The 19940-nt window shown below is 37.1% G+C and overlaps 1 protein-coding gene across 2 annotated transcripts in view; it reads right to left on the reverse strand.

Annotated features, from left to right (window-relative positions):
* WDFY3 (WD repeat and FYVE domain containing 3) overlaps positions 1-19940 on the reverse strand; it is a 316638-nt gene that overhangs the window by 210988 nt on the left and 85710 nt on the right. For both annotated transcript variants that reach the window (XM_036763543.1, XM_036763542.1), the window contains 4 exons: positions 9040-9149; positions 6069-6230; positions 2544-2736; positions 153-339 (listed from right to left, as the gene is read on the reverse strand). In XM_036763543.1, the coding sequence (XP_036619438.1) occupies positions 153-339; positions 2544-2736; positions 6069-6230; positions 9040-9149 (652 nt within the window). The remainder of the gene's footprint in view (positions 1-152; positions 340-2543; positions 2737-6068; positions 6231-9039; positions 9150-19940) is intronic.

Genomic DNA, 19940 nt, shown 5'->3' on the forward strand with positions numbered 1-19940 from the left:
ACAAGTATTAAATTGAAAAAATTTTCATTCTGTTCCCCCCAAAAATAACTGGATCTAATTATGGAAATGCACATGCAAATCACACAGAAATAAATGAGACAAAAGGAATGACACTCGATAAAAAAAAAATTAATAAAATACACGCTTCAGACCTGAGCAAGAGATCGCAGAGAAAGTTATATCCTTGCCATATCCTAAAGTCATCAAGCAGTGTTTGAGAAACATCACTGGAATCTTTGAGAAAGCAAGAAAGCCCAGCAAACATTTCAACAATCTCTAGGGGAGAAAGATCATCTGACTGCTGCATATTCTGGACACATGTTGATAAACATTCTTTTTCTGTAAAAACAAAAAAAAAAAGTTACAACTATGTAAAAAACATAAAAAATAATTTTCAATTACTTTGCACATTTTCATTCATCCTTAAATGTGGCTAAGCTAGCTGTTAAATATTTAGAAATGACAATGTTGTGTTTTAAATGATAGATATTAAGATTTATTTTAACATCTTTTGAAAGTAAAAAGAAATTTCAAATTATTTGGGGGAAAATCATGCCTCTAAAGAAGAAATTTTATACAGAAAAATACTGGGAAAATATTCAAGTCAATTCAATTCAATAAACCTTTATCAAAAGCCAATCACATACAAGGCATTATAAAGATGAAAAAATCTAGAGACCCAACCTCAAAATCAAAAGACCTGGGTTCAAATCTTGCTTCTGACACATCTTAACTGTATAATAACATTTCAGTACACAAGGTCACTCTCTCACCCTCAACTGCAAAGCAAGTACAAACCTGTAGAGACTTTTTACTCTAATGAAATAACAAGTCTTCTTCAAAAATCAAGACCAAAATATAATATGCAAATACTGGGCTAGATGCTAGAGATACAAAAAGGGAAATGAGCAGTACCTGGACCCTGAAGGAAGACACATAAATACAGGTTAAACACTGTGTTTGTGTGTGTCTCTGAATTGTGTGTGTGTTCTCACACTCATGGACATGCACATGTGAGCTCACACACAGAGAGACAGAAACTATACATCAATGGTCTATTTCCATCAAAGGATAAGAAGAATTAGTTGTTATTTATGGAGTACCTACTATGTGCCAGATACTGTCCTAAGTAAGCACTTTACAACAGCATCTCACTTGATCCTCATAACAACCCAGGAAAGTGGCTACTACTATTATCCCCATTTTACAGTTAAGCAAAAAGAGATAAAGTGACTTCCCAAGGTCACACAGCTGATAAGTGTCCCACGTCCACTTTTGAACACAGGCCCTGAGTCCAGGTCTGGCACTGCACCTCCTGGCTGGGAGCACAGATACAGAACTGGAAGGGACATTAGAGCTCATGCAGTCCAGCCTTTTCATTGGACAGAAGAGGAAACTGAGACCCACATAGGTTAAATGACTTACCAAAGTCTATTTCCACATTACAATCGGTATTTCTTATATTGTGACAGTATAAAGGTAACAGATAAAGGAATATCTATTGTTTTAAAGAAAAATTAAAGCAGTGCAAATGCAGTGCAGAATTATACAGAATTAGTTCAGGCGAAAGGAACACAAAGTTGTCACCAGTTTGGGACACAATCCTATCAGTCAAATTATAAGTGGTTGTGGAATCGATTCTCTTCTCTTCAGTCAATTTTGCATAAAGAAAGCCATCTCATATAAAGATCAAAAGAGATTAAACACAAAGAAATACGAATTTATTTCAAATTTTATTTGAAACATCAGTTACAATTCCAGTAAAATTTGTGCTAGGATAAAAAAACAATCAAATTATTTGGAAACTAAGCCCGCTATCTCCTATTTAGAAACTGCTGGGGACTTATTGACATGAAGATGCATAAGGATTTTTCTTTAGTAAGAATCGGTAATGAGAAAAGTCCCCTATTTGTGCTATAAATTTCTTCACTGTTACAAACTATGCAGTTATGTTGGTGTAGGCGAGACCCTCCCACACAGATGATAAACCCTGCCGATATGAGCACTTTCATAGAGCTTCCACAACAAAAAAACTTCATCATCTATCAGCCGATATTCTAGAAAGAGCCTCTTGGCATGTAACTAGGCTGATCCTCAGTTCCTCCTGGGCCTTTGTCATCTGGCAGAGACTGTGCTCTCTCTTAACCACAGCCTTGGGAAACAGCAGTCACCAGCAGGAAGCAGCACTGCAGGAACTTAGCAGGGGATACTATCAACAAAAAAGATCATTTGTGCTCCTGATAGAGACTGTCTTCAAAAATCAAATGAGAATATGCACAAAACCTAAAAAATGAAATCTCACATTTTTAGGGGGAAGAATGATTATGCCTGAACATTCCTGATGAAGTGAAACAAATTTTCCAGATCTATATTTTGGAATTTATGAGAACTCGTATTTCATGATAGACCTAAATAAACATGGATGAGCATATTTTTATTGCCAACTTAAAAAAAAAAAGAAAACCTGCTTATAAATACTTTTATTTTGAAGCATTAGGAGAGAAAAATTGGTCAAAATAAAAAAAAAATAAGATTTTACCCACCATGAATATACTTGACTACATTGACGCTAAGCCCATGACGGGATATGGTCATGAGTACTTCCCCAGCACTCTTCCTCCAAGGCAAGTTATAGGGAGGGCACCAGGAGGTTATTGCACTGAATAAAAGCTGGAGATCATCCTTCTGAGCCAGCTCTTCTGCTGGGGACACAAAACTGCAGAGTTTCACCAATATCTGTAAATGAATAAAATCAACCAATTAATCAGCAAACTAAGGGTGGATGGTTAGATGCGGGAGAAGGAAAGAAGAAATAGAACTAAAATGTAGTGTTAAGATGTCACATTAGAACCAGGTGGAACTAATGGTTTTGATTTTAGAGTATTAAGAAAAACCTATAGGTTTTATATATAAGAAAAACCTGGAGGTTTGCGACATTACAATCAGAGCACGTACTTTAAGTTTTTACATAAGATTTACATTTTTACTTTTTCAACTATTTCATATAAAAGAGATCCATTTGTCTCATACTATTATAAAAATACAACCACAATAAGTCATATCTTTTCTTGATACATAATATGCCAGAAACTGAATTATTTTTATAAGAATGAAGAACCAGGAAATCAGGAAAAAGTAGAAGCTCTGAAGACAAAGGAATCTTGGGAGAATAATTATTTATACAAATAGAAAGGAAAAAGTTGCCTTAAACCGTCAGACCATCTTAATTTAATCTAGTACTTAATTTATGTGGAAAACTTTATCATTTAAAAGGCAATTCTCCAGAATACCACAACTAGGTACATATCACAAAGAGATTTAAAAAAAGGAAAAGGATCCATATGTACAAAAATATTCATATTATGTCTCTCTATCGAAGCAAAGAAATTAAGGAGGTGCCCAATAATCAGGAGTAGCTGACTGAATTACAGCATATTAACATAATAAAATATGACTGTACCATAATAAATGATGAAAGGGACAACTTCAGTAAAAGCTGGGAAAACTTATAAAAGATGATGTGAGATTGAGTAGAATAAGAACAATTAGTAAAATAACAACACTATAAAAACAAAAAGCTTTGATGGATGTGATCACCAACCTTGATTCCAGAGGACCAATGATGAAACATGCTACCCACCTCCTCACAGAGGTGATAGAATTAGGGTATGCAAAATAAGATATATATTTTTCGACATGGCCAGTAAGAGAATATGATCTAGTTCACTATGCATATGTTGCAACTTTTTTATTTTCTTTTTTGACCCCAGCTGGGGTCCAGTGGGGAGGGAATAGACAAAATCCAATTAATGTCAGTTGAAAAAAAAATCTAATTTTTTTTTAAAAATCATTTCTAAGCATTTGAACTTTAGCTTATGACTTTAGTAAGAGTGAGGTATAAACAGAGGGCTGGCCTGTGCTCGGCACTTCTCTGAGTGATAACAACGGATCTAGGCACAGACTTTCTTAAACTGTGAGTCCCACAGCTTAACAAGTGCTGAAGGGGTCAAAAGTGTGAAAAAAATTTAAGAAGTCCTGATCTAGATAATCCCCAGCAGGCTCAGCACACATCTTGTGCAGGAGTTACAGAAGAAACATGGGGAGCAGTCTCACAGCATGGAAGGGTGTGGATCGGCTGCTGGAGTGAGCAGTCATCGGACTGAGATAGGATACAATGGGTAGAAAGTCACTCTAAACTCTGTGCTTTATTTATCCTTTGTATAAAATGATCTCTTTCCTTAGTGTTCCATAATCTACATGTAGAAATAAAGTAAAGACGAGTAAATGAATTTTTTAAGTGCTCTGATCATCTTGGTAACAAGTTCCAGGAACTTTCATATGTTAACAAAGGTCAGAAATAAATTTCTAAGTTGAGAGATACCTTTTATTAAAAGATCTGTTTGTTAGGAAACTTGTCTTTCTCCTGCCTGGTGAACACAGGGTTTTATCTCATAGCAAGCAAGCCAACGGAGGGGAAAGAGAACATAAAAGACAGAATCCACATGTCATGGACAGGTGTAAGAGAAAATAAGAGAATTAACAGATCATATTAAATGGTAATTAAATAAATGAGTGTGCAGAGGATCCAGGGACAGGAAGCTAATGAGTACAGAGAGTACAACATGGACACACACATGCACAAGGAGGGTAGAGAGTTCCTTAAATAGATCAATGTACTTTTGTCATTGCTATTGTTCACTCGTTTCAGTCGTGTCTGATTCTTCCTGACCCCATTTGGGGTTTTCTTGGCAAGGATCCTGGAGTGGTTTGCCATTTCCTTCTCCAGCTCATTTTATAAAAGATGAGGAAACTGAGGCAAACAGGATTAAGTGATTTTTCCAGGGTCAGCCAGCCATAAGTGTCTGAGACCAGATTTGAACTCAGGTCTTCCTGACTCCAGGCCTGGCACTCTAGCCACTGCACCATGTAGTTGCCCTACTAAGAGAAGATAACTGTCACTATTTCTGATTATCTTAAGCTCAAAAATATGAACTATATTGTCCTTACCCAAATCATTCACTGTAAATCACACTTGTTTTTTAGGTGAATTAAAACCATTTCTATAACATTTTGTCTGAATGAAGCATAAATAGAACGAAAGCATTACAGAAAACAACTGTGTCCTTTTGTCACCTCTTCTGGGCATAGAAACTACTGCAAAGATATCTCAACGTTGGCACAGCAGTAAGTGCTCAACATAAGAAAGTTATCTGTCACAAAATACAAAGTTGAAACATTCACCTGTCAAAAAAAATATTCTTGAATTGACCATTTAATTACCACTGGAGTACCCCTTGACTCACGGGGAAATTATAAAAATAATCCCTCACTTGCCTGGCAGTAAACAAAATAAAATGTAACGTAGAAGAAGGAATACTCACCACAGGATCAGGAGACCTGTTTCCTAATCCCAACACAGGCACCTAATTGATAAGAGCTGTGGTCTAGAAGCTCATCTGTCACTTCTTTGGAAATCAGACATTTTCTTACATAGAATAATTAAGAAGAATAGCTGACATTTCTACAGTCCTTTAACCTCATTTGATCGTCACAACAACTTTGTGAGCTATCATGATGGGTATTATGAGATTCATTTTACAAATAAGAAAACTAAGGATCTAAGACACAGGTCGGCATGCTTTTCAAATCAGTAGATGGAACAGAGTTGGAAGGGACAGCAAACAGGATGGATAAGACTGCAGAAACAGCATGCAAAAAGATCTTGATGGACCAGAACAGAGACCTGATTAGACAGCAGTTTGGCGGGGGGGTGGGGGGGGGGTGTGTCCAGAATCTGGAAGTTTTAGTGGATTGCAGGCTCAGTAAGAGTCCACAGTGTGATATGGTAGCCAGAAAAATAACCCAATCTTCAGCTGCATGAAGAGAGTTGGGAATGACATCACAGTCCTGCTATGCTCTGCTCTCATCAGACAACACACCTGGATTTGGGTCTGGGCACTATGTTTTAGAAAGGATATTGACCTCACCCCACCCCATTTTCTTCAAAGCATGGCAAATCACCAGTAACAGGGCCAGACCCCAAACTAGCAGAATAGCATTCTACCTACCTGGACAAAGACTTTCTGGAGAAGCCCTCGGCGTTCAGCCAGAGGTAGCTCATTCTGTGCACCTCCAACTACCTCAGGCACGTGTGGGAGGTCAAAAAATAGATAGAGACATTTAACCAGTGTGGAAGGCACTGACATAGTGGTCATGCAGTCTACAGTTTTCTGGAAAACAAATCCAAACAAATCCAAACATTATGCAGTTGAACAAACTGTAACTATAAAATGTAATTTGAGGTAACATCATTATAAGGATCACAAAGATAAAAAATATACTGAGACAAAATATTCCATTTCCAAACTTATGTGACTTATTTAAATATTATAATATTAAGGTTCTTCTGAAACATCACAGAATTTAGGGGCTAGGAGGGCTTAAAACAGAAAATCTAAAGCAGGAGTGGGGGACCTACAGCCTTGAGGCCACATGTGACCCTTCTAGATCCTGAAGTGTGTGTGACTGTGTGACTGAATGTGAATTTTACAGAACAAATCCTCTAATTAATATTATTATTATTTTATTAAATTCTAAAGCACTCTTAAACCTTTGGGGATAACCTCACCTTTGGCATTCCAAACCTAAGAATCTATTCTACTTTTCAGATTTCCAAGTCTTAACCACAATTACCTGATGATTTTGGGTTTCATCTTATCACCTTGCCTTTAATTCTTAATTATCACCCTCCCATAATTCTGTGTATGGAGTTTTTTACTAGACTTAGGATCATATCACTAATTTGAACACTGAAAAATCTAGTCTTTCACAATTCTACCTTGAAATTTTTTTATAATATAAAACTTTACACAGCTTCCTTCACAGAATACCAGCTTATTGTTTATTTTTTTTAGGTAAACATTTAGACTGTAGAGAAATGGATGGAGTAGAAAAAGGAGAGCAGAATTTAGAGTCCAAAGAACTGGGTCCAAATCCCAGGTCTGCTGCATGCTACCCATGTGATTTGTGACAAGTCACTTAACCCTACCGTGCTTGAGTTTTCTAACTTGAAAAAAAAAGGGGGGGGGGGTAGGGTTGGGTTAGATGATCTTAGGAGTCCCTTATAGTTTCTAAGTCCTGTTGATTTAGAGTCAAGTGACACTCAACAGGCAAGATTACAAGTGAATGAATAAATCAAAATCAGGGTAAAAATTCTGCTTGAAATCCTAAAATTCATCTACCATTATCATTTTCTAACTCAAATAATTCAAATCCTTGAGGTTTTAACATCTGTTTCAAGTTTATGGTTTTCATGAAGCAGAAGGATACACTTTATGAATTAATCAACCAGCATTTAATAAGTGTCTACTATATGCCAGACAGTGAATGAATGAAAAAAAAAAAACTTATACTGTATGGCAAGTACTGTGAAGCAAGGGGGATACAAGGGAAAATCAGGAAAGTCCCTGCTCTCAGGGAGCTCACATTTGAAGCGAAGGACACGAAAGATACAGTGGATGTAAAGCCACATTGGTCCTTAAGAGTACAGACCTGCGGCAAACTACAAGACGTGGAGGTGTGGAAGGCAGAGCCATAGAGTGTATGATAAGGCTTGGCGGTCCTTATGCATGGCATCAGGGCAAATAGTAAGACCTGATGGTTCTTAGGTCTTACCAGAAGGACTATGATTGGTCAGTCAATAAACATTTATTAGGGGATACAAAAAGAGGCAAAAGACGGTCCCTGCCCTCAAGAAGCTCATGATCCAACTCAATGAGCTCACAATCTAACAGGTGACTGACTCCTGGCTCATCAGAATGACTAGCTATGTCTGCCCTATGGCCAAGGCAATGACTGTGGTGTAGGAGAGACCCCAAAGGGATTGGAATAGAGGCTGGGTGTTAGGAAAAGCACTCTCCATAACAAGGTCAGCTCCAGCTCCAGCTTCTGGTGATACCTGGAGAAGAGGACAGGTAGGTGGGGGTGGGGTCCTCCAGGATAAGTCCCCCCAGTGATGTAAGCTTCTTGATTGTGGGAGTCCTTTCATTTCACCTTTTTGTCCCTTACCTCTATCTGCTTAGTACAGTACCAAGGACCCAGCAGGTGCTTAATGAAGGCTGGATGGCAGACTGATTTTGCTTTGAAAGTTTCCTTTCTAACTTGAGTGTTACTCCTAGGCCAGCTCAAGAGCCTCCTTGCTATTCCTCACACACAAAACTCCATCTTCCTTCTCTGCACCTTTGCCTTGACTGTTCCCCATACTGGGATGCACTTCCTCTTTTTCTCTGTCTCTCAGGACCTGAGTACCACCTTGTAAAACTAGGGATTCAGGTATGAGATATTCCTAATGCAAAACCATTTATTAAGAGAGGTAAATTAGATTAATTTCACCCTCAGGTGATAAAGTGGTAAGAGAATTAGCTTTGGAGTCAGAAGACCTGGTTCGAATCCAATCTCTGATACTTACAACTTGTATCCTGGGGCAAACAAGTCAACATCCCTGGGCCTCAGTTTCCTAATCTGTAAAATGAGAGGGGTGAACTAGATAGTGTCTGAGATCTCTTCCAGCTGTAAATCTCTGAAGCTATGATCGAGTCACAGAAGGTAATTTTTTATTTGATAAGCAAATGGTCAAAATCTGGTAATCTATCTATAGAACACTAATGGATTCATAAAAAATACAACCATATCAAACACTTTTAAAGTAACATAAAGTATTTTTAAAGCTCCAAAAGGAATATTTAGAATCACAAAACTAGAGTTTCAGGAAAAAAGACTCATATAATTTTTTTTCTCCTAAGAAGAATGCCAAAGTGATTCAGTGTAAATGTCAAAGTGATTTAGTGTTCCTTCTCTCATTGCTGTAAAAAGTTTTAAAATAGAAAAGCACTTTTTCAAGACTAAGGTCTTCATTTATACATGCATTAAAATAAGGGATCAAAGAAACATCTGTTTGAGAAGAACTCTAAAAGTTAAGTTAAAATTTAATAAAAACACAAAGTTGCTTTTGGTCACCAAGACACAAAAGGTAAAACTAACCTGCCCAGAGGATGCTAACAAATTAATGGTCGTCAGAAGCATCCAACCTCTGCTGGCTTCTTCACTCTGGTTGATTTCCAGGAACTGGACTATGGCACGACTTGCCGCCTCTAGTGAAACACAACAAGGACAATCAGGCAAGAAGGCAGCACGTAAAAGACAGACGAGAACCAGAACGTAGCCCTCACTGACCATGAACAGACAAGCTGCCCCGCACAGGGGGACAGGCACAGGGCAGTGTCGATTCCATGATGTCAAGTGGATTACAATCTTTTAGAGGCAAATGGCTCCAAATTCGTTAAATGTGCAGAGAGCACACAGGATAAAGTGCTAAAAGTATAAAGTAAAAACTTAGAAATGTCACAAGAGTCCGAGGATGGGAGAGGAGATATGAACAGTCAAAGAAACAGAAAATTTTGTGTAGAGATGGATTTTGACTGAAGCTTGAAGGACAGGCAGGTTTGGGATCTGCAGAGATTTGTGAAAAATGAAATAAACTGGAGGAGATAAATATGGGCATAGTGCATACTTGCTAGAATGCTGAGAAACACTAATAAGATTTCCCTGATTGCCCAATATTATCTGGGACAATTTCTCACTGTATGCCAGCTCCTTCCCATGTTGCCTACAAACTTGTTCAGGTTTCCCCATCCTTCCATGAAAAGGTAAAGAAAAAGGAAAAAGAAAAGGAGAGAGAAAAAGAAGCCCTTCTGTCAAGAGTATACAGTTTTGACAGCTGACACAATGGTGTGATGAGCACCAAAAATGAATTAAAAGTTATAGTAAAAGGTTATAGGAAAGATTGCTAGAAACCCATCCTCCTAGTTCGAGATGGCACAAAAAAAAGACTGCCAGAAACCTGAAGCTTTCAGTGGGGGAAAAAAGCCACCTGAGGCAGAAGGTGCAGCATACAAATAGCCTGGAGCCATTGAAAGGGGAAAAATGTAAGACCAGTGCCCACACAGAGCAGACACATAGCCAATATGCGAGGCCCTGAAGGAGCAAGACCAGACTAGTACCTGCACTATAGCAGGGCCAGGTCCAGACCAGCAAACCAAAGCCCACACCACAGCCACAGCCAAAAAAAAAGGGGGGGGGGGGGCAGGGGTCAGAACAGCACCCAAGCAGCCCACACACAGCCACAGCATGAAATAGGGCAAGAACATTGAAAGGCAGCCCAGATACCCGGCAGCCCAGTCCAAAGCCAGAGCAGCATAGAGAGAAAAATCTAAGTTAAAAATGAACAATTTTGATTATATAAAATTAAAACTTTTGCACAGACAAATCTAATGAATAAAAAAACTGAAATGGAAATAGATAAATGGGGGGAAAAATCTTTGCAGGAAGTGTCTCAGATAAAAGATTTATTTCCAAGATACCCACTGGTCATTTCCTTCAAGAAACTCCACACTGAGAACACCTGGAAATGTCACAACCAAAATTCAGAACTTCTAGGTCACAGAAAAAAAATCACTCAAGTGCCAAGCACAGTGCCTGATACATAATAAGTAGGTCTGGAGAAATGCGAGCTGACTGACAAGTAGCTAAAAAAGAAAAAGACCAGGACTCAGGAACCACAATAAGGATCAGAGAAGATTTTACTGGAACTATTATGGAGGAAAGATTATCCTGGATTCACTATGCCAAAAGGCAAAAGTAAAAGGCTTTAAAACCAAGAATAGCTTATCCTACAAAAATGATGGATACAAATGGACCTTTAGAAGAACAGGGGACTTTCAAGCATTCTTCTTGAAAGGAGCAGAAACAAACAGAATCTTTGTTGTTGGTGGGTTATTTTTGGTTTATTCTTTTCTATTTCTCCCTTCCATAATTGTACCCACCTGCCCCAATTTACCAATTAAAAACAAAAAACCAGCCCTCACAACAAATGCAAAGCAAAGCAAATTCCTATATTTGCTATGTCCAAAATGTAAGTCTCATTCTGGACTTTCTAAGTCTGTCACATCTCCTGAAAGCAGAGGGAGGCAGTATCCATCTTCAGCCTGGTAGTACATTGAATAGCACATGGGACAGCAGTTCAAGATGACCTAAGTTTGAATCCTGACTCAGGCACTTACTAACTGTGTAATGCTAGGCAAGTCTTCAACCTTATTCAGCCACAGGTTCAAGATCAAATGAGTTCCATACGAAAAGTGCTTGGAAAACCTTAAAGCACCATAAATGTGCTAGTTATTATTATTATTATTCAATAATATACTCTGGTATGGTGGATGACCACTGCATTATTCAGAGTTCTCAAGTCTTTCAAAGTTAGTTTTCTCTTAGTGTTCTCATTGTGTAAATTGTTTTCCTGGTACTTCTCACTTAACTATGCATCTGTTCAGGTCTTTCCAGTTTCCTTTGAATCTCTACATTTCATAATTTCTTATGACAAAACAATATTCCATTATATTCACATATTATGCTTTTTAAGCCATTCTATAAGAGGTACCCTCCTGTTTAGCTTCCCATCTGGGGCTTCTTTGGAAAGAGCTGATGTAAATATTTCTGTACAGATAAGTCCTTTTCTTTCCTTGCTCTCCGGAAACAACAGTACAACTCTCTAGTAGCAATAGTACAACTGGCTCAAAAGATACACATAGCTTAGTAACTCCAGGAGACATACTGCTTTTACAAAATGGCCAGGCCAACTCCTAGCTCCAAATGGGGCATCAATTTGCCTCTTTTTCCATAGTCTCTCCAATATTTGGAACCAGAGAGTTACTTTAATTTGCCTTTCTCCCATTATTAGTGATTTGGAGAATTTTTCATATGAAGTTTGAAAACTGCCTATTCACTTAGTTATTAAGGAATGTCTCTCAGTCTTATAAATCAAAATCAGTTCTGTTTATGAAGGTATTTATGTATGATATGAAACTTTTTTCAGAAAACTTTTTCACCAATTACTTGTTCCAATTCTAATTTTAACTACATTAAACAGTCAGTGATTAAGCATTTACTAAGTGCCTACCACATCAGGACCTGTAGTAAGTGTTGAGGACATGAAGGAAAAATCTAATCCATTTGTACAAAAAAAAAAAATTAACTTTATATAATCAAAATAGTCAATTTTATTTTTGGTGGTGCTATCACTTATTTCATGAAGAACTCTTCCTCTATCCATACATCTGAAAGATAATCTTTTCCTTGTACAATGCTTCTATTAAGCACAGAAGATGCTTAATAACTGCTGACTGACTGATGTATCCATTTGGAGTTTGTCTTGGTTTGAGACATTGGTCTGCACACCCAATTTCTGTCAGATTGCTTTGCAGTTTTCCAAGAAATTTTTGTCTAATAGTGAGTTGAGGAATTGGGATCTTCGGGTTTAATGAACACTGAGCTACTATGTTAACTGGCTTCTGTTGTGCACCTAATCTGTTTCACTATACAGTCTTAGATCTGATACTGATTGACCCTCTTTCTAGCCATTTTTCATTAGTACCCTTTAGATTATTGACCTTTGCTTCCTCCAAAAGAATTTCATTATTTCTTCTGGCTCTACAAAATAATTCCCCGGTAGTTTGATTGGTATCACACTGAAATCAATCAAATTGGTAAATTAATTTGGGTGGTATGGTCATCTTTTTTATATCCCCCTTCTCCCATTTAACTGGATAGACTCTTTGAAATATGCACAGGGGAGACAAGAGAAGCCTAGAAAGGAAAACATTTGAGCAACTAGAGGGAGCTCAATGATGGTCAAGTATTTCTATTCTAATAGAAGGAGAAGAGGCAAATGTCCCTGAGAGAACAAATCAAGACAAAAAGGGGGCCAGGGTGTGACTTTTTTTCTTGTTTGGTGACTTTAAAGGAGATAATGATGTAAAAGGAATATACTATGAAAGAAATGAGAAAGAAGAGAAAGTCACTTCTCATTTCCCCTTTCTAGACTATCTCATAAAAAGAAAATACAAATACAAGGGGGAGGAAGGATAGGGTGTGCCATTATCTCATGAACTTCTCTCTCTCCCCCCCCCCACCCTCTCTCTCTCTCTCTCCCCCTCTCTCTCTCACACACGCGCGTGCATACACACACACACACACACACACACACACGTATGTGTGTACACATAAAAAAATTAGGTGTTAGTCCAGAAGAATCACCGCAACTCACATTCATATATTGCTTTAGACTAACATTATGAAGAAATTAAATTGATTCTGTCATTTTATCGTTGATTCTATTCTGTAATGGATCCTACCCTGTATTACTGCCCCTTTTTGTATGATTGCTCAAGCCACATTTTCTTTGTCTCTTTGCCTATAAGCTAAGTTTAGAAGTTCAGTTTTCCTGCTAACCACTGTTCTATTCTTGGCTCAAAGAAATTTGTTATCCTTGAGGGATGCAGGTGGACCTAAGGGAATCTGGTCCACTATCTCCAATGTTGCAGATAATCTCAAACAATGAACATTTCTTAGTCATAGGAGCTGAGTTTCCCCTCTGAGTTTGTTCAAAGAAAAACTTGTTATCTCTCATACTTTCAGCTCCTGAAAAATTCCATGACAACTATTTGCTATCTTTGAAGACCTACAAGCTGAACTGGTGCATTTCCACAAGATGTACTACCTATCTCTGCCTATTATTGTACAATTAAGGAGTATCTTATCTCCTTCCTAGAAGCAAAGTCTGTTATCCATGGTCCACTATCAATAACCTCAGGGTACAGATGGGTCCCATGACTCAATCAAGCATTCCTCAAGAAAGAGAGGGGTAATTGCTAGCTTACTCTTCTTGATGTAACCAGTCATGTTGTCCTCTCTCCCATGATGCTGCCAGACCTATAACCAATTGCATTCTTTTCCCCACTTACTCAATTCTGTTCTTTGTTCCCCTGTACTTCCCAAAACTAAATGAAGGCTAGTAAGCCCCATCTCATGCATGGTCTTTGGTCATTGAGAGAGGCCACTGACCACTGTATTGGTTACTGCTAGCCTAGCTAATTTAATTAATCATGCTCAGATCTCAGTTTACCTTAATTTTCAAATGTAACAACTATCTTGTTTTATGCTCACAATAACCTAGTAAGGTATGCTCTGTTATTATCCCCATTTCACAGATGAAGACATTTAGATTCAGTGAGATCAAGTGATCTGCAAAAGTTCTATGGGAAAAGGTTATGTTACTGTGTAGACCTAGTCTTAGGTGGCTTAGAAACCAGACCTGTTGCTCAGAGAACAGATATTGGCATCAGAAGCTGGGTCTCTGATGGTCAACCCAAGAGGTGAGATTGACCTACACAGGATCATTCTTTAAAGCAAGAACCAGGTGACTGACTCACTGAGGATTCAGGGGAAACATCCTTGTTCCTTCATTTAAGCTCTACACTGACCTGGAGAATTACTAAGGGCAAGGTTGGAGATAGCCTAGCCACCATTATTACCAAATGAGTAGTCCCCTTGGATTGACCAACCAAGAGTTCTGGGAGAGAAATCTGCCGTCTGTTAGTTCAACTGGTAGTCCTGCAATTCATTCTCATTCATTCTCTCTATCTCTCTCTGTCTCGGTCTCTCTCTGTCTCTGTCTCTGTGTGTCTCTCTCTCTTTCTCTCTCTCTCTCCCACCCCACTTTTCTCCCTCTTCCTGTATTTCCCTCAACACTCCTGTGACCATTAGAAATAAACTGGATGCCTGGGATTAGTCAAAATAAACTGTTGGCCAGAGTTGAGCCATTTGGAGGCTTAATATTTGTACCCCAACAGCAGGGAACCTGCCTTTTTCTCCCTCTCTATCCTCCCTATAAGCTTCTCAGGAAAACCTTTCTCTTGTGTCTTGTCTGGAACCTTCTGCAGATTCTGCTACCTTGGAAGATTTCTAACAAAAAAATGCAGCCAGTCAAAAGACTGTTGTAAAATAATGCAACCAGAGTTGAGAATTCTGGGGAAGATTAAATTTTGTAATTGAAACAGTTCTCCCAGCTTTCTGTAAACTAATGCTAATAAGCAGGGATTTACTTCCATTTCAGACCTTCAGCAAGACATTAGGTTTTAGGAAGAACTAAAAATAAAAAGACCAAGCAATATATTTTCTTCCTGTGATTTCAGTCCTAGTCATATTGGGGTTACTGAGATAAAGTTAGACAAGCAAAGAAAGAAAAACTTTTAACTGGTTCACAGAAATTTATGACATTATAAACTAATTAGAGACTAAATTTGTAATTGAAATATATCTTTGCTATAAATTTCCAATTATGCCTTAAAGATTTTTATAAATGTTAGCATATTTTGAGGAGAGAAGAATGTGAAGCTGCCACTGTAAATCTTTAGAAGAGAGATAAATAAATAATTTGAGGTACTGGCAACTAATGACCCTTGGAAAATTCAGATTTTGAATGATACCATATGTGACTCTAAATTCATATTTGGGTTGAGTTTATCATAAAATTAAATTATAATATGGTGCCCTTTAAAATGAGGTAACTGCAATATTTGACCCTCTATAAGTAGATCAGACATTAACAGGAAAACACTTAATATTTGGGGTCAAAGTGATATGTTTAGAAACCGCATGAAAAAGAATTAAAAGTATAATTACTTTATACTGCTCTTATGAATGCAATAAATAGCAAACATCAAATTGCTAGATATATGAAATGGTTTCTATGTAAGATGATTCAGACACGAATTTAACCAAATTGATGCTATTTGACTGGCAAAAAGTTTTGTGGTATGTTTTTAAAATCCATAATATAGTTTATGTTATTGTTAGCCTCCTAATTTTTCTTGTACTATGATTTTGGGGAAAATCGTTGTATAAGAAATGCTGTTCATTTGAAAAATCATACCCGTAGAGTGATAAAATTGGATCACTGAACAAGTAATTCCTCTTTTGATACAGGCTGTTATTCCTATATGTATGATCCCAATATAATGTGTAACTTGCAGACATTTGGGGGGAGTAGGTTACCCCTTTTTCAGCTCTTCCCTTTGCTAGATGACTTAGCACACTTCTTTCTAAATTATTTCAGTTCTAGATTTTGTCCTCTGCCACACCAGGTCACACAGCTATCTATAGGGCCATATGACTTGTCTAGGGGTCTATTCCCTAATCAAGGCTGTGCACGGTATTTATTAAATGTCAATGATGATGTTGATAATGATGACACGTAGGCACATTTATAAAACTAGCACTTTCAACTTCACTCTGTGTGAACTCACAATAACCCCCAGATGACAAAAATCTCAAAACTTGAAATGTGACACTTTTAATCAGCTCAGTGAGTAATGACATTCCGATGAATTTTCTCGTATTTCAGTTCACATTAGAGAGAACATAAAAATAATGTTAAGCATTTGCTGGAAAATAGCTAACATACCAGCCTGTCACTGAATACTAAAATAGTTTTAAGTTCATTTTTATTAAATAGCGGTATTACAAATAAAGACAACCAGATTTTTGCACTTTCACCACCTCAATTATTATCAACTCTATTACTCATGACAAAAAAAAAGAGTGGGAAGATATTTCAACAGTCAGCTTGGCCAACATTTATGAAACACTTACTATTCAGAAGACATTAAACTTGAGAAAGGTATACAGAAGATGAAGTATTTATTCTTAGTAGGAAAATGAGACATTGAGATAAATAAGCAAATAAATAGATGTGAAAAGAAAGTTTGGGAGCTTCAAGGAAGGAAGGAAGGAACACATAGCTGGAAAGATCAAGGAACAGATCATGGAGTGGGTGGCATTTAAAGTAGGCCTTAGAAAAGGCTTTCTAAAGATATTGGAGGGATGTACAGCATTCAAGTCTTAGAAAAATGTTCAAGGATCTTAGGTAAAAAACTAATGCAATAATTAATACTATTATAACATAAGTAGCAATATACCAAAAAATTTTTTTCTTATATAAAGGTCTACAAAACATCTTAAAAGTCAGGGGGCCCAATAAACTCAATATTCAAATACATAAATGTCACTATTGAGTTGTTTCAGTCAAGTCCAACTCGTCATGACCCCATTTGGGGTTTTCTTGGCAGAGAATCTGGAGTGGTTTGCCATTTCCTTCTCCAGATCATTTGACAGATGAGGAAACTGAGGCAAACATGGTTAAGTGACTTGCCCAGGGTCACACAACTAGTAAGTGTCTGAGGCCAGATTTGAACTCAGGAGGATGAATCTTCCAGATTCCAGGACCTGTACTCTTATCCACTACATCACCTGGCTGCCCAAATACATAAATATTAACATAAAATTTCTAATAGTATCTTTCACTTTAATTGTAAATTTTTTTAAAATAAAAAATTACATATTCAACTTAAGGACAGAAGAAATCTAAAGATATGATGCTATAGCAATGTATCTTAACCAAACACACTACTGACTTCAAGCCTTAATTTTCAGGATTCAATAAAGTACATTCAGAATAACCATACAGAAGTGTAACTGAATAACATCTACTGCCTTCAGTGAAATTTATTAGTCTGTTTTGAAAACAATTAGAAGTCAATTTTTAAAAAATAACTCCCCCCCAAAAAAAAATGATTCAAAAGTTTTTGATAATATTTACTAAAATCTTTATTTTGTAACACCACTTTACCATTTTCAGAACTTTTACTTTAGGGTTATACTGTAAGTTCATCAAGTACCATTATGCTTATTTTATGAATAAACTTGAGGTCTTAAGAGATCAAACCCACACAGCAGGTTAGTGACAAAGCCAGGATTATAGCTCCCATGCTCCAGGCTAGCCTCCAGTGACATGCTGCCTTTCATTTCATAATACAAAACCACACCTTTGGAATTAAATTACCTGAGGGTGTTATGACTTTGATATCCTTGGAGTACTTCTGGGTATGTGGTTCTTCTGTTTAAAAAAAAGAAGTCTAGGTTGTCTAAATGAAGATTCACTACTTCTGCCACAAGATGCTGCTATTGTATGGACTACCACAGGAGTGCAATGGCTACATTACACCTTCATTATCGTATAGAGTATTCAGTAGTACTATCAAGAGAGGATTTATCCACTGGCTGATGGATTTATCCACTGGCTAATGGATTTATCCACTGGCTAATGAGGTGACGCCAAACATCCAGCAGAACCAATAACAGAGTGAAGGTGCTATCATTCGGGGGAGCTGTGGCACCTTTAGTACAGAATAGTCTGTCTGCTCATGCTATCAAGCAGTAGATGCTTCCTGGAATCCCTGAAACCACCCTGTGAAGGGGGTGATAGAGATCATACAGAAGGTCCTTTCCACTTCTAAATCTCATGAGAGCCTGAGCTATAAGTTACAAATTATATGACCAAAGAAATACAGCTTTAAACCTAGGAGCTGTAAGTCACTGCATAATTTGGAGTACTATTTAGGCATTACTACAACCTAAAATTTGAAAGAATAAGGGATAGGACCATCAGGTTCAAAGATATTCAGGGCACAATTTGGGGAATTCCACATTTCAATATATTTTATGCTTTTCTTTAAAAGAAAAATTAAAAGTTTACCACCACTTACTACTTACCATACAGTATATTCACTTTTACTTACAGATAGTGGCCAGAGCATTATTTGCAGATTTCATATAAGAGCACACTGGGTCTCTACTAAGTAATATTACAGTCCATATAAATAGACTTGCTATAAGCAGAAAGACTGAGAAGTATACAAAAATAAAAAGACCACCAATTTAAGGGTGACTCCTGAAAAGTACACCATTCTAGAATCAGGCAGGTGAATACATTTCATCAGCTCTTAATTACATTAACACTGTAGGGTCCACAAAATTATATTGAACTGTGTCTTTTAGTAAAATAATAAAGCTGCTAAATCCAGGAACATAAGAAACAATTTAGCTAACTACATTCATGCCCTGTTTTGTCCTGAAAAGTTACAGGAAGAGGTACAAAAGTACATCTAGAGATCAACCTGGTCGATATCAATATGCCCACCTATTTCCTCTCCACTGAAACCATCATTCTAGTGCCTGTGTTATAACTTAAATCAAAGAGAAAGAGAAAATACCAGAAAACAGGGAGTTCCCACTCATAGTACAAAAGGATTTAGGCAAGCTAATGTGACCATGAGGAGATATCATTATTACTGAAGTTATGATCATGATACAACTCTGTCAACAATGTAGATATAAAAGTGAATGCAATATTACCTAGTCCCCAGAAAAGCATGTCATAGCTACAATCTCCCTCCCATCAATTTTTTTTAGTCAATTTGGTGCCTTGACCAATACTTTAAAGCCACTAGTTATTAGAAGACCTTTTCTTTGCCGATATGAACGAATAAGGTCCTCTTCTATAACTTTGTGTATAACCATGAAACAATTCATTTTTCGAATCTCCCTTGACTAGTTGTTTATTGCTAAAAAAGTTTGCAACAAATTTAACTGTGTGGTAGAAATAGGCCATCTCATAAATAACTTGAGAAAAATTACTTATCCACTGCTTGTGGACTGTTAACAGTATTTTTCTCCTCCTGAACTCAGTGGTAGAGAACTTTGATTGATAGATAAATAGATAGATAGATAGATAGATAGATAGATAGATAGATAGATAGATAGATAGATACTCCTCAAACATCCTAACTTCAATAGTTCCTCAAATTACATGGTTTTAAAACTCTTTGGACATAATTCCAATTGCTCCACAAAATGGCTAGATCAGTTCACAATTCCACTAACACTGTGTTAGTGTCCAATTTTCCCACATCCCTTTCAACATTTTTCATTTTCCCTTTTTGATCATTTTAGCTGATAGGTGTGAGACGGTATCTCAAAGTTGTTTTAATTGGCATTTCTCTAATCATTGATTTAGAGTATTTTTTCACATGCATTTATGATCATATAGCTTTGATTTCCTCATCCAAAAACTGCCTATCTATATTCTTTAACCATTTATCAATTGAGAAGTGATTCATATTCTTATAAATTTGACAGAGCTGTCTGTATAT

This window comes from Trichosurus vulpecula, chromosome 6 (genome assembly GCF_011100635.1).
Source record: "Trichosurus vulpecula isolate mTriVul1 chromosome 6, mTriVul1.pri, whole genome shotgun sequence".
Classification (NCBI taxonomy): domain Eukaryota; kingdom Metazoa; phylum Chordata; class Mammalia; order Diprotodontia; family Phalangeridae; genus Trichosurus; species Trichosurus vulpecula.